This window comes from Telmatherina bonti (genome assembly GCF_933228915.1).
Source record: "Telmatherina bonti genome assembly, chromosome: 5".
Taxonomy (NCBI): Eukaryota; Metazoa; Chordata; class Actinopteri; order Atheriniformes; family Telmatherinidae; genus Telmatherina; species Telmatherina bonti.
Window position 1 is genome coordinate 38,093,724 of NC_136623.1, and position 14,718 is coordinate 38,108,441.

The 14,718-nt window shown below is 44.0% G+C and overlaps 1 protein-coding gene across 1 annotated transcript in view; it reads right to left on the bottom strand.

Annotated features, from left to right (window-relative positions):
• adgrb1a (adhesion G protein-coupled receptor B1a) overlaps window positions 1-14,718 on the bottom strand; it is a gene marked incomplete at its 5' end in the record, with an annotated part of 143,903 nt that overhangs the window by 11,861 nt on the left and 117,324 nt on the right. Inside the window, 4 exons of the mRNA XM_079240472.1 lie at window positions 72-167; window positions 1,095-1,266; window positions 4,320-4,418; window positions 9,590-9,649. Of these exons, the coding sequence (XP_079096598.1) occupies window positions 72-167; window positions 1,095-1,266; window positions 4,320-4,418; window positions 9,590-9,649 (427 nt within the window). The remainder of the gene's footprint in view (window positions 1-71; window positions 168-1,094; window positions 1,267-4,319; window positions 4,419-9,589; window positions 9,650-14,718) is intronic.

Consider the following 14,718-nt stretch of genomic DNA (forward strand, 5'->3'; position numbering starts at 1 on the left):
CAGCAGCAGTAAGTTAACTCTGCACATCCTGTCAGGATCTTGTTAAAAGCTGAACATCAGGCTGCCTGTACCATGAGCTGAGCGTGGCCGTTTTGGAACGATCCCCCTGAATCCCCGTTGGCGTCTTCCTGCCGGTCCACCACGCGACACTTCACCGCCTCCTGAACCTGCAGCAGACCACCACAGCACAGATGCTACTGACGCAGGAAGGATGGACGGTGGAAGTACCACATCAGCAGCTTCTTAACACAGGTCAGAATATACTTCTGATGGATTTATTCTTCTATTTCATTGGTTACTTTATTTGCACATAAGGTAGCAGAAAATAAATTAAAACTAAAAAAATATGATGAAATTGTTCAAAAGGAAGAAAGCTTATTAAATCCCACATCCTATCACACACATCCCACACAGACACCACACACACACCACACACCCCACATGCCATAGTCACAGACAGTACTGCAAAGAATAATAATAAAAATAAAAAAATAAATAACAGCATTAATACTCAGTACATCAGTATCGCCCTAAACTACAACTCATGTTTGTATGGAGCTATGCAGCAATAATAACTGTACTAATAACATCCTGAAGTCCAAGCTGAATGCATCTGGACCAAGAAAATCCGAGATTTTAATGCTTGTTAATGTATATTCAGAATTTTTTTTAAACCTGAGGATTCCATATGTGACATTTCTGTTTAAAGGTTGGACGGATGATGGGAGTCGGACATGTGGAAAAACCCGCCGGTTCAGCCAAGCAGGCCGAGTATTGACTGCTTGGTCAGTCTGGAATGATGAATGTGATGAAGAATTCTGAAGAATGGTCAGTTCTCCACACACATTAAAAGAACATGTGGGAGAAGCTGGCTGAGCTTTTAAAGCCCAAAATAATTCCCAGGAAAACATCCCAAATCCACATGTAGCAGAAACAAAACAAAGACAAAGAAGAAGCATTTTAACGACTGTGTCGTCTCTGCAGGTAAAATGGAAAAGCTTGCAGCCCTGATGAGGAATACTGGGAATACTGGGAATGCTGGGAATGCAATATGATGCAGACATGACTGCAGAGCCTGAGTATTGGTATGGTACCTCTCTGCGTAGGATGCAGTGAACCATGACGATAACGAAGCCTTCCAGGGAATCAAATACTGCAAAAAGGATCTGGAAAAGTGCGGAACGCCGGTCGGTGATGGCCAGGACGGCTGACATCCATGTGAGGGCCAGGAGCGGTAGAACCACACAGGAGCTCCAAAGAGACGCCCTGCGGGACAGGAGCACAACCCCAGTCAGAACACCGAGGAACTCTTATTTACTCCAACTAGGCCTAAGCATGATGGAGATTCATTAACTTTATTAGTTAAGTTTTCTACACAATAAAGATTGTGATGCTAAAATCGTATTAACTAATCCATATCTCCTCCATTAACTACCCCCCCCCCCCCCATTAGCATACTGTTAGCACCTCTGACCATGCAGAAATATGTAGCATCACAACAAAGAATTCTGTTACTAACACAAACAAATACATACATCCATAATCTGAGATATATATGCTTGTATTTCACATATATTACATGCATGTATGTTCATAAGATGGTTTAGTCAAACCACAGAGGATCTAGTGTCAAAGGAAAGAGAGGGGGAGGGGGTGAGGTGAGCAGTGGAAGAAATAAAAATGGCGTCATGAGGCTGAAACAGAATGCAAAGACAAACAGAGGAGATGCAGAGAAGAGGACAGAGAGAGTGAGAGTCTTTCCTGCCGTTCTTGTCTGGGTTTTCCGACTCATTCCGTTTGTTCTGATGAGCGCATTGAGAATCAACGGGAACAATCCTGATGCTCACTGCCAGCGCTGCAGCCAAACTCAACACAATCCGCTCAGTTTCACTTCATTAAACCACATCTAGAGATGAGGAAAACATGGCACGACGTTCTGAATCCAAACCTGAAATCATTCATCATCACCAACCAATCACATGCTAACAGAGCATACTTGCTAGTTGCTAACTTGCTTCATTCATCACGTCTATGCTTGTGTACGACTGCTGTTAACGTAGAACCAAAACAACGAACACAGTTATAACAGAGGCCCGGCAGACCACGCCGTATCATTTCCCCCTAGTCGGCTCTGTGACCTTCCATCTGGTCAGACTCGTCCTGCACTGCCCCCTACTGGCTACTCGCATAGTGCAGCTTGTGACTCCTTTCTGATGATGCTTCAACACAGACATGAAAAGCACACACAGGATTACTTAAAACCTGGTATATTTTTACCTTAACAAGGTAACTTTAATCTGCTTCTGCTTTTCACTGCAGAATTTACTGAACTGCATCGTAAGCTGAAAATGCAGCTGTCAGTTCACCTGAAAGCACCAAGAAATGAGGGTGTCCTGCCCAAAAACGTGCTATAAAAAACTGCTCAGCCATAAACTCTTTACAGGAAGAGCAGGAAAGATGTCCAGAGTCAGGTGTCAGTTTTCAGAGATCCTTTCTGTGATTCTCTCAGCAGGAGAATCTGGGAAAGTGCCGGTACAGGAGGCTGGACGTGATGTTTGGACCATATCAGGGATATTCTGCAAGCCTGTCACTTATCCATAACTCTGACTTTCAGAGAAATATGAAACGTTCTCTTATGCAATCTGTGCAGAAATGTCAGGAAACTTGCAGAAAGTGTAACAAGACAGAAAACATTTAGTTTCTTCCAACTTGCACTGAAAAAGTTCTTGCAGAAGAAGAAGATTCCACCGCTACAAATTCTGATGTGAACCATAGTGAGTGTTATGAATGTTTGTTGCAATGAATTCATCCATCCTGGAAATGTGTGGAAACAACTCTAAATGTGTTCAAAGGTTTGGACACCAATCCGACATTTCATTATTATAATACTGAGAAATTGAAAATATGTATTTCAATAATACTAATAAAAAAACCAACGATCCAGCTCTATAAGGTCAGAAGAAATACTCGGTTAAAATGAGATGAATAAACACTGAAGCAGTGTTGTTTGTCTCCTCTGGGCCACCGTGGTTGTCGGCCCAGCAGGGTGCGGTGTCTCTGGATGGAAACAGCCTCATGAGGAGGCTACAGTCAGGTTGAAGCTCGCATGCTGAACCTGATGCCAGGAACTGCAGTGGAGCATAAACAGCCCAACAAGGTAAACGAGACGACGTCTCACCACCAACATTTTCATGAACTTTCCTCCAGTCCGGTCTCAAAGTGTCTCTCATGCGGACCACAGCAGGAGGGCAAGACCAGGTCAACAAGCTCGATACATTCAGTACCAGGCTGCTGCACGCACGTTGCCTCACATGACGACCCAGGCGAAGTTTGTGGAACCATGACGCTGATTGTTACCGTCCGGTATGAAACCAAACCGTGACTTCAGGTTGTGTTCAACATGGAGGATAAGTTGGAAACTACTTCATCTTCAACAACACATACGATGTCGGACCATTTGGGTCAGAGAGGAGCTCATTAAAACTGTGGAGAAAACGAACGCAGTGAAAAACACTTCATGGATGAAGTCAGTGAGAAACAGAGGCTCATAAATTCATTTCGCTTAATGCTCGAAGCAGCTTCTCTTCGTTTACATCCCAAACTAACAGATGAAGGGAATTGCTTTCATTTAAGGCCAAATCGATCTGAAACAAATTTGGCATCAAAATAATGCAGCAAACAAGAGTTTAAACCCAGAAAAGAAAAACCAAAGAAAGGCACAGCAGGGCATTTCAGGGAAGGAACTATTGTAAAAATATTTTTTCTGTTTATTCAGTCAGCAAAGATGGAAAAAAAAACCTCTTGCAATAAAAGGTGTCCAAACTTTTGAATATGTGTCATTTTTTAAATTCCTTACATGTTTAGTTATTACATGATTAACACAGACACTGTGTGTTGTCCCTCACGTGTCCCAGTAAAGATGAAATGGTTTGTAGAAACGCTGCAGACACACCACTCCAGTCTAAAAATAAGTCCAGCTATGGGCTGTAGCGACAACAACCTCATCATCTTGTAGCAGGAATCCTAAACGTACGCATACATACGGCGTCCTTCCTGTCAGCTTGGCAACTGTTAGGAGACAAACACGCTTGCAGTCAGCCGTCAAGCAGCAGCATCTCCAGATAAAATGAACCCAGATTTTTCTGAGCCGTTTATGAGAGTTTTTAAGGTCTGAGAGAAGTCCTGGCTGGCAGGACTACAGGAGGCGGAGAGATGACGGGGACAGAGGACAGAGAACGGAGTGAGGAAGCAGGGAGGCATACAGCAGAGGAGAGAACAGAGGTAGGAGGAGTTAAGGTAAGATAATTAGCGGGACTAACATGGCGTTACTGGTAGCTGTGGTGGAAACGTCAGCCGAAGAGATAACTCCGCACTTGGCACATTTGAGCGTCATATTGTACAGTGGCACTGTCATCTGACTGCAAAGTCAAATTAACACGCTGTAACATACACAAACAGATACAAATGCACCTACACACACACACACACACACACACACACACACGTGCACAACTCAGCACACTAGAAGAAAAAGAAAATTCACACCCACAGTAAGTTACAGTGTTCTCACACAATCTCTCTCTCAGGGCTGCAGGAGTGCACAGAGGTGGGTGTTTGATTTCTGATTAGCAGTACGTGTGTGTGTGTGTGTGTGTGTGCCGGGGAGGGGGTGGTGGGGAAGGCAAGGGTCTTTTTTATTAAAATAAAGTCTGATTCTGTATGCATGAGGCCAGTTTAACAGGATGAACCCCTGTGGTACCTCAGGATCAGACCCCCCGCCCAGCCAGGCTCATGAGGTGCTTCTTTCCCTCTAGGCTGATGATGATGATGATGATGATGATGATCCCATCTGTCCTGACCGATCATTACCAGCAATGCAAAGCTCTAATGCAGACTTAACACACTGACAGCCTTGTCTCAAACCTTCAGGTTCACCGAGAAAAACACAAACCTGTTCCCAACTGGTTCCCAACTTGTTCCAATCTTTTTCCACACGTGTTCAAAAATGGTTCCCAACCACTTACAAACCAGTTCCAAACTGGCTCCAAACCTGTTCCACACCTGTTACAAACTGGTTCCCAACTTGTTCTAAACAGGTTCCCTATCTGTTCCAAACCAGTTCCAATGGGGTCCCCAACCTTTTCCAAACCAGTTCCAAACTGGTTCCTAACCTATTCCACAACTGTTGCAAACTGGTTCCCAACCATTTCTAAACCAGTTCCAAACTGATTCCCAACCTGTTCACACCTGTTCTGAACTGGTTCCCAACTTGTTCCAAACCAGTTCCAAAATGATTCACATCCTTTTACAAACTGGTTCCCAACCTGTTCCACACCTGTTCTGAACTGGTTACCAACTTGTTCCAAACCAGTTCTAAACCTTTTCCAAACTGTTTTCCAACCTGTTCCTAACCAGTTCCAATGTGGTTCCCAACTGGTTCACAACCTGTTCCAAACTGGTCCCAATCAAACCTGTTCTAAAAAGGTTCCACACCAATTACAAACCAGTTCCATACTGGACCTATTCATATGCTACCTTTAAAAATAACTGTGGCCTCGTAGCCCGACATTTACAGCATTTAAAGCTCTGTGGACATCACTACTGCTTCTACTGGGAGGAAAAAAACAAACTGGAGATATCTGCAAGTAATAGTAAACTAATATGTTACCAAACGGCCTTCTGCTGAACAACAATTAGACCTGACGAGCTGAGGGAATCGATTTTTGTAGCCTCTGGATGCCCGGATTAAAAATCACATAATGGAAAAAATTCAATTTCTAGTAAAAGGCCAAGACAGCCGTTAAAGGTACGCTGGAGGCAATGATATTAAAAAGCTATCAACACTTTCTGAAACACACCGTTTTCCTGGACTTCAGAATGGAGAGGAGAACGGTTGCTTCAGGTGGGGTGCAATGCAAATAAAGAACCAACGAACAAACATCACGTGCAACACAAACACCCTCACTGGACCTCAATGAGATGCATGACTAGATAGACGGACGAAAACCCGCTCTGCGGTTGATCAGCCTGCTGATACTACCTGTAACTAAACGACGGGGACAAAGTGATTGTTTAGGAGGAAACGTGACACGCTGCTTTGGCTCAGGCGTCTCCTGTCTGCTTTCATTTTCTCAGTGAAGTAGCCTTTAATTTTCACGGGAAAGGAGGCCGAGCGGCGAGGCTTGTCCCCGAGCGGAGGCCAACCTCAGCGTTGCAGATGCTGCTTTGCACTTAATTAGATTCTGCACAAATTAATTAGCTTCATTAAACATGTTTTCCATTGGATCCTTCAATAAGGCATGCCAAGGAGGCACGTGGACTGAGAGCAGTGAGGGTGGTTGAGTGGTCTGCCACAGAGTAACAGGAAATAACAGAACATCTGAACTCTTGTCACGGCTTTAAATGCTGAACTCCATCAGCTGGAAATTCACTGCAGCCGTTCCTCTCACACACACATCAGACATCACAGAGATAATGGCGAGAACGCTTTCTACATAACCACAGTCCAGTTGGACCATTGAGACTAAAAAGCCAGCGTAGTATGACTTATTACCCAGCAGACCTGATTTCTGTCTGAAGGTCCGACAACAACCACGCTGGGGTCTGGAGGAAAGTAACCTTTTCTTGTTTTTCTAATCTGAATTTATTGCTTTTAAACTGTCTAAGAACCCTGAAGCACAGCAGCTGTTTACGGGGGACCTTTTTCACTGCTGCACCAGTAAACCTGCAGCACAGCAGCTGTGTTACTGGAGGTGCTGGGAGGTGAAAGTGAACGTAGAAAATTCAGAACGTGAAGCTGTAGCAGACGAAGTTGGACATGGAGACACGTCTGCTGTGAGGAGATACTTTGGTTTGAAAAGGTTGCGTACAGACAGAATAAGTGCATACTGAAAAGGATGATAAAAATGCAGTTGGAGGCAGGAAAATCAGAAATCTGCTGCACCATCTGAGCTGCCAACATGCTATAGACATCCAGGAACATCTGAAACTCCCCTCAGCACCTCCACATCCTCAGGTAAAGTAGAAAAAACTGGATGTTGTAGACATGTTTACTGACTGGGACCAAAAAGCAAGGGCAGATGAAGCAAACCACAAGATCCCAAACCATGCAAAGTTCTGGGAAGAAAGACTGGTTCGGGGCTGTGGACATCTCATGCCAACAGCTTCTCTATGTGCTGAACACATCCACTCATGTAGAAACACATACTTCCAAAAAGAAGAGTACTTTATAACATGGAATACTTTTGGTATCCAAACTGTGTCCTGATATGCTGTGACTGGTCAAACATCTCCATGTTGGCCTGGTCTGTCCAACCTAAGCCAGTCTTCCCAACAAGCCATACTGGTCCTGTCTTTTTCTAACTGGGCTGTCGTGTTACCAGCTAACTGAAGCCTGGAGAGTCTGAGATGTGCCTCCTGGGTGTTTTACAGTTTTCCTGATCATTGCCCGATCTGACCAGCTGGCATGTCCCGTCCTGGAAGACAGGAGACTTCATGACGGGCGACTCCAGCAGGTACCCGGTTTTTACAATCTGCTTTTGCATCTTGGCTCAGACAGTTTACAGAACAACACTCTGGTGTCGTACTTTATATGCTACATGTCTTAAAAAGGCAGAAACAGCAGCCTGAGTGAAGCCGTGAGGAATGGGACTGAATGCCATCGCAGTCACACACATCACGGAGGTCATCACACTGGTTCAGACTGCGGGGAGTCAACACATTAATAACATTTATGTCAAATTGTATCGATTAATAGTTGGTACACAACAAAGTAAAGGATTTTATATGAATCCATTCTCTTCTGTGATGTATCTAATTTATAAAACACATCACAAAATACACATTTTTTAAATGTGAAAATCAAATGAAAAGGTGCGTTTGGATTTCAATTTTTTGGTTTCATCCAGTAAAATTTATAATAAAAGTTCTAAATTAAGATTTAAAAAGCCAAGATGTGACGAAAGTGACAGCGTGTTAAATATATAAATAAAGAATAGTGTTAATGTTCCAACCTAACAGAGAAACTTTATAAGAAGGTGTGAAGTGGGGATGGAAAAACATTATTTCTAATCATTTGAAGCGAAATATGATTGGTCCGCATGTTCTCAGATGACTCAAACAATCACTGGGTGGCGTGCTAAAAGTCAGACACAAAAGCCAGGAGGAACTGACCCACACCGGGGTTCCTGTGGTCTGTCAGAGGATTTGTTTTTTCTTGCCCTGGCTATGAAACACCTTTATGATGCTAAATATGTCCACTACGACTGCAATAACGTTTCCAACCCAAAGCAAAGACAACAAAGAGTACTGCATGTCTCCAGCTGCAGCTCCAGCTTCTGTCTCTACCATCTCGTCTCGGTCCTCCCTGGGACGTTTGTCCTCAGACAAACTGCTCCATCTCCTTCCGGTTCTGGTTCTGCTGGTGTTCTTCAGTCTGGACTGAGGTCTGGTCATTCCAAACATCTAAACCAGTCTGTGTGTCTTCGTCAGGATGATGAGGGTCATATCTGCGTTTCCATGACAAGTTTTCACTAAATAAATACTTTTTGCACTTCTAGTGGTGAAACCATAAACTGTATATAAAAGATGGGCGGAGCCTCCGTGATGTCACCCGTAGGTTTCTGAAGAGCTGAACTGAAGCTCGGTGGGCGGTTCCTACCATCACCATCTTGGCAGGGGCATGTGTGTCGTCTCACCCCGAAAATACAAAGGTGGGGCTGTGAGCGTCATGGAACATGCAGATGGGAACATCCCCCAGCATGATGCTGCCACCTCCGTGCTTCACTGTGGTGATGACAGGTCTTGGTTGTTCTGTTTTAGACCTTCTTCCAGATGTTTGGAGAGTCTTTTGTCCATATAGTCCAGCTCGGCGGAGTGTCCAGCAACTCCTTCAGGGTTACCTTTGGTCTGTTGGCTGTCTCTGGCTGTCTCCTTGTCCAACCTGTGGTTTCTGGTGGACAGTCGTGGTTGTGGTCACACCTTGGTTCTTCTCTAACGGAGCTCTCCTGGCCTGTTCAGGGAGCTCCGCGGTTGGTTTGAGGCGTTTCTGAGACAGACTGAACACAGCTGGAGCTAACCGAACCCTTTCTGGGACTTCTGAAGGTCCTTTCTAGTACCAGCCTCAAAGAGAAGGAATAAGTATGCATCCAGATCTTTTTAAATATACTAAACATAAGAAAAACTGGAAAATTAAATATTAAATATTTATTTTCTGCTGAAAACAAAAGGGAAATAATGCCAACACGGGGATATGAACACTTTTGCAAGCTACTATTCTGATGAAGGTAATGAAATCTGTCGTTAGGCAGCTACTCAGCAACTAGCGTGTTACAGAAAATAAAAAGAGAAGCCACGGTTTAGGTAAAGGTGTTAAAGAGATCACAAGAGCCTAAGACAGTTATGCACTACTCAGCTAACGGGGGTAAATCCTCCTAAGACTGACAGCAACATCGTGGGGGAGGGGGGTGAATAGGCGGGAAGTCTGAGGAAGCCAATCATAGGCGCCTGCTACAGGATTCAGCCAGTTTGGAGATGGGCAGGGCTGGCAGCAGTACTGTAAGAGAAGAGTGGGATGGGCTGATATTTTTACCCAATCACTGATGAGATGGGAGAGGGCCTCTGAGACTGATGTGTTCCTGATTGGAGAGCCCTGAGTGAGAGAGAGGGGGATTCTGTGCAAACTCAAACATGACATCTCAGACAACAACACAAGTACAGTTGAACAGAGAGATCATTGCAGAGAGCAAACATTTTCCAGAGAGAGAAATAAAAGAAGAAGAAAAAAAAAAACGGCAACAATGCTGATGGAGACAGAACAGCCTGGAGATTAAAGGGGAGCAGGGTTACTTCACAGCTTGCTATGTAGCTTATTCAATCCAATTATTCCAAATGTATTCAAAGGAACATTTCAGTATTTTGGTTTTGATGGTTATGGATGAAATTTAGAGATAAAGAGATATAAAATGGTCTGGCAGAGCAACGTCTGCACCTCCAGCACAACACATCGGTCCTAAAAGACATCTTTGTGTAAAATGTGAATCAAACCATGGAATCATTTAAATGTCTGGTGGAAAATATCAGCTGATTATGAATCTGGTGCAGCAACATGTCTGTAAAAACCGGTTCCAGGGGTTTGTTTTGGTTTGCATTCTGTAGCATCTCCTCTCCTTTTAACAGTCTGTCAACGTCTGGGAAGGGAGGAGACAAGTAGCAGTTTTAGGACTTCTGTTCACATCTGGCTTCTGCTCTGCATGAAGGAGCTTTTACCTGCATGTGTAGGTTTCAGGCTGAACTGTGTGATTTCTGGAAGTCTTCCTGAGTCCATGCACTGGTTTTCAGTAGAGAATTATGTCTGCTTTTAATACAGAAGATCACCAGCATCCAGCCTTGTCCCAAGCATACAGGGATTCCTCCTGGCTCTGAATCTGTAGATCAGGATTGTCCACAGTCGCTCCTCAAGGGCCGCTGCCCTGCAGGTTTTTTATTTATTTTGTTCCAACAAACCTGGTTCAAATTAAATACGCCCAGCAACCTACAAGGCGATGCACAATGACTTATTAGTTTGACTCAGGTGTGTTGGAGCAGGAATGCATGGAAAACATGAGATTGTGGTCCTGGAGGAGCGCAGCTGGACACCCTGCCATAGGTGATAGTCTACACCGTAGATGGTGGATCTCCAAAGTCCTTTTCCTCATTTTTAGATGAACTTTGTCTCGGACTGGTGAAGCTCTTCCCATCTGAGACACTCTGAAATCCTCCTATAACCCAGTCACAATACTGACCAGTTCCCAGTTAAACAGGTCACAATACTGACTTGTTCCCAGTTAAACAGATCACAATACTGACCAGTTCCCAGTTAAACAGGTCACAATACTGACTTGTTCCCAGTTAAACAGGTCACAATACTGACCAGTTCCCAGTTAAACAGGTCACAATACTGACTTGTTCCCAGTTAAACAGGTCACAATACTGACCTGTTCCCAGTTAAACAGATCACAATACTGACCAGTTCCCAGTTAAACAGGTCACAATACTGACCAGTTCCCAGTTAAACAGGTCACAATACTGACCAGTTCCCAGTTAAACAGGTCACAATACTGACTTGTTCCCAGTTAAACAGATCACAATACTGACTTGTTCCCAGTTAAACAGGTCACAATACTGACCAGTTCCCAGTTAAACAGGTCACAATACTGACCAGTTCCCAGTTAAACAGGTCACAATACTGACTTGTTCCCAGTTAAACAGATCACAATACTGACCAGTTCCCAGTTAAACAGGTCACAATACTGACCAGTTCCAGTTAAACAGGTCACAATACTGACCAGTTCCAGTTAAACAGATCACAATACTGACCAGTTCCCAGTTAAACAGGTCACAATACTGACTTGTTCCCAGTTAAACAGATCACAATACTGACCAGTTCCCAGTTAAACAGGTCACAATACTGACTTGTTCCCAGTTAAACAGGTCACAATACTGACCTGTTCCCAGTTAAACAGATCACAATACTGACCAGTTCCCAGTTAAACAGGTCACAATACTGACCAGTTCCCAGTTAAACAGGTCACAATACTGACCAGTTCCCAGTTAAACAGGTCACAATACTGACTTGTTCCCAGTTAAACAGATCACAATACTGACTTGTTCCCAGTTAAACAGGTCACAATACTGACCTGTTCCCAGTTAAACAGGTCACAATACTGACCAGTTCCCAGTTAAACAGGTCACAATACTGACTTGTTCCCAGTTAAACAGATCACAATACTGACCAGTTCCCAGTTAAACAGGTCACAATACTGACCAGTTCCAGTTAAACAGGTCACAATACTGACCAGTTCCAGTTAAACAGGTCGCAATACTGACCAGTTGCAGTTAAACACGTCACAATACTGACCAGTTCCAGTTAAACAGGTCACAATACTGACCAGTTCCCAGTTAAACAGATCACAATACTGACCAGTTCCAGTTAAACAGGTCACAATACTGACCAGTTCCCAGTTAAACACGTCACAATACTGACCAGTTCCAGTTAAACAGGTCACAATACTGACCAGTTCCAGTTAAACAGGTCACAATACTGACCAGTTCCCAGTTAAACAGATCACAATACTGACCAGTTCCCAGTTAAACAGGTCACAATACTGACCAGTTCCAGTTAAACAGGTCACAATACTGACCAGTTCCCAATTAAACAGGTCACAATACTGACCAGTTCCCAGTTAAACAGGTCACAATACTGACCAGTTCCAGTTAAACAGGTCACAATACTGACCAGTTCCCAGTTAAACAGATCACAATACTGACCAGTCCCAGTTAAACAGGTCACAATACTGACCAGTTCCAGTTAAACAGGTCACAATACTGACCAGTTCCCAGTTAAACAGATCACAATACTGACCAGTTCCCAGTTAAACAGGTCACAATACTGACCAGTTCCCAGTTAAACAGGTCACAATACTGACCAGTTCCAGTTAAACAGGTCACAATACTGACTTGTTCCCAGTTAAACAGATCACAATACTGACCAGTTCCCAGTTAAACAGGTCACAATACTGACCAGTTCCCAGTTAAACAGGTCACAATACTGACCAGTTGCAGTTAAACAGGTCACAATACTGACCTGTTCCAGTTAAACAGATCACAATACTGACTTGTTCCCAGTTAAACAGGTCACAATACTGACCAGTTCCAGTTAAACAGGTCACAATACTGACCAGTTCCCAGTTAAACAGATCACAATACTGACCAGTCCCAGTTAAACAGGTCACAATACTGACCAGTTCCAGTTAAACAGGTCACAATACTGACCAGTTCCCAGTTAAACACGTCACAATACTGACCAGTTGCAGTTAAACAGATCACAATACTGACCAGTTCCCAGTTAAACAGGTCACAATACTGACCAGTTCCCAGTTAAACAGGTCACAATACTGACCAGTTCCCAGTTAAACAGATCACAATACTGACCAGTCCCAGTTAAACAGGTCACAATACTGACCAGTTCCAGTTAAACAGGTCACAATACTGACCAGTTCCAGTTAAACAGGTCACAATACTGACCAGTTCCCAGTTAAACACGTCACAATACTGACCAGTTCCAGTTAAACAGGTCACAATACTGACTTGTTCCCAGTTAAACAGGTCACAATACTGACCAGTTCCAGTTACACAGGTCACAATACTGACCAGTTCCAGTTAAACAGGTCACAATACTGACCAGTTCCCAGTTAAACAGGTCACAATACTGACTTGTTCCCAGTTAAACAGATCACAATACTGACCAGTTGCAGTTAAACAGATCACAATACTGACTTGTTCCCAGTTAAACAGGTCACAATACTGACCAGTTCCAGTTAAACAGGTCACAATACTGACTTGTTCCCAGTTAAACAGATCACAATACTGACCTGTTCCCAGTTAAACAGGTCACAATACTGACTTGTTCCCAGTTAAACAGGTCACAATACTGACTTGTTCCCAGTTAAACAGGTCACAATACTGACCAGTTCCAGTTAAACAGATCACAATACTGACCTGTTCCCAGTTAAACAGGTCACAATACTGACCAGTTCCAGTTACACAGGTCACAATACTGACCAGTTCCAGTTAAACAGGTCACAATACTGACCAGTTCCCAGTTAAACAGGTCACAATACTGACTTGTTCCCAGTTAAACAGATCACAATACTGACCAGTTGCAGTTAAACAGGTCACAATACTGACCAGTTGCAGTTAAACAGGTCACAATACTGACTTGTTCCCAGTTAAACAGATCACAATACTGACCAGTTCCCAGTTAAACAGGTCACAATACTGACCAGTTCCCAGTTAAACAGGTCACAATACTGACTTGTTCCCAGTTAAACAGGTCACAATACTGACTTGTTCCCAGTTAAACAGATCACAATACTGACCTGTTCCCAGTTAAACAGGTCACAATACTGACCTGTTCCCAGTTAAACAGGTCACAATACTGACTTGTTCCCAGTTAAACAGGTCACAATACTGACTTGGTCCCAGTTAAACAGGTCACAATACTGACCTGTTCCCAGTTAAACAGGTCACAATACTGACCAGTTCCAGTTAAACAGGTCACAATACTGACTTGTTCCCAGTTAAAATGGGTCATATTATTGACTTGTTCCCAGTTAAACCAGTAAAAGCTGTTGCTGCCTCAGATGTCTCATCATGTGACTTTTCTGCTACGGGGAGAAAAATTGTCCTGATGAAGTTTGAACTGATTTTCTTCTGTTTTCATCCACATTTTGCACTCAGAGCAGCCGGTTTGTTAGGCGGTTAGCTAGCGGACCCGGGGTCTGACCCGTTTTCGGCCTGATTTAGCGGTTAGCTAGAGAAGTCGGAGGTCTGATCCGTTTTTGGCCTGGCTTACCGGTTAGCTAGCGGTACATGAGGTCTGACCTGTTTCCGGCCTGGTTTAGCGGTTAGCTAGCGGAGCCAGAGGTCTGACCCGTTTCCAGCCTGGTTTAGTGGTTAGCTAGCGGAGCCAGAGGTCTGACCCGTTTCCGGCCTGGTTTAGTGGTTAGCTAGCTGAACCGGAGGTCTGACATGTTTCCGGCCTGGTTTAGCGGTTAGCTAGCGGAGCCAGAGGTCTGACCCGTTTCCGGCCTGGTTTAGCGGTTAGCTAGCGGAGCCAGAGGTCTGGCCCGTTTCCGGCCTGGTTTAGCGGTTAGCTAGCGGAGCCAGAGGTCTGACATG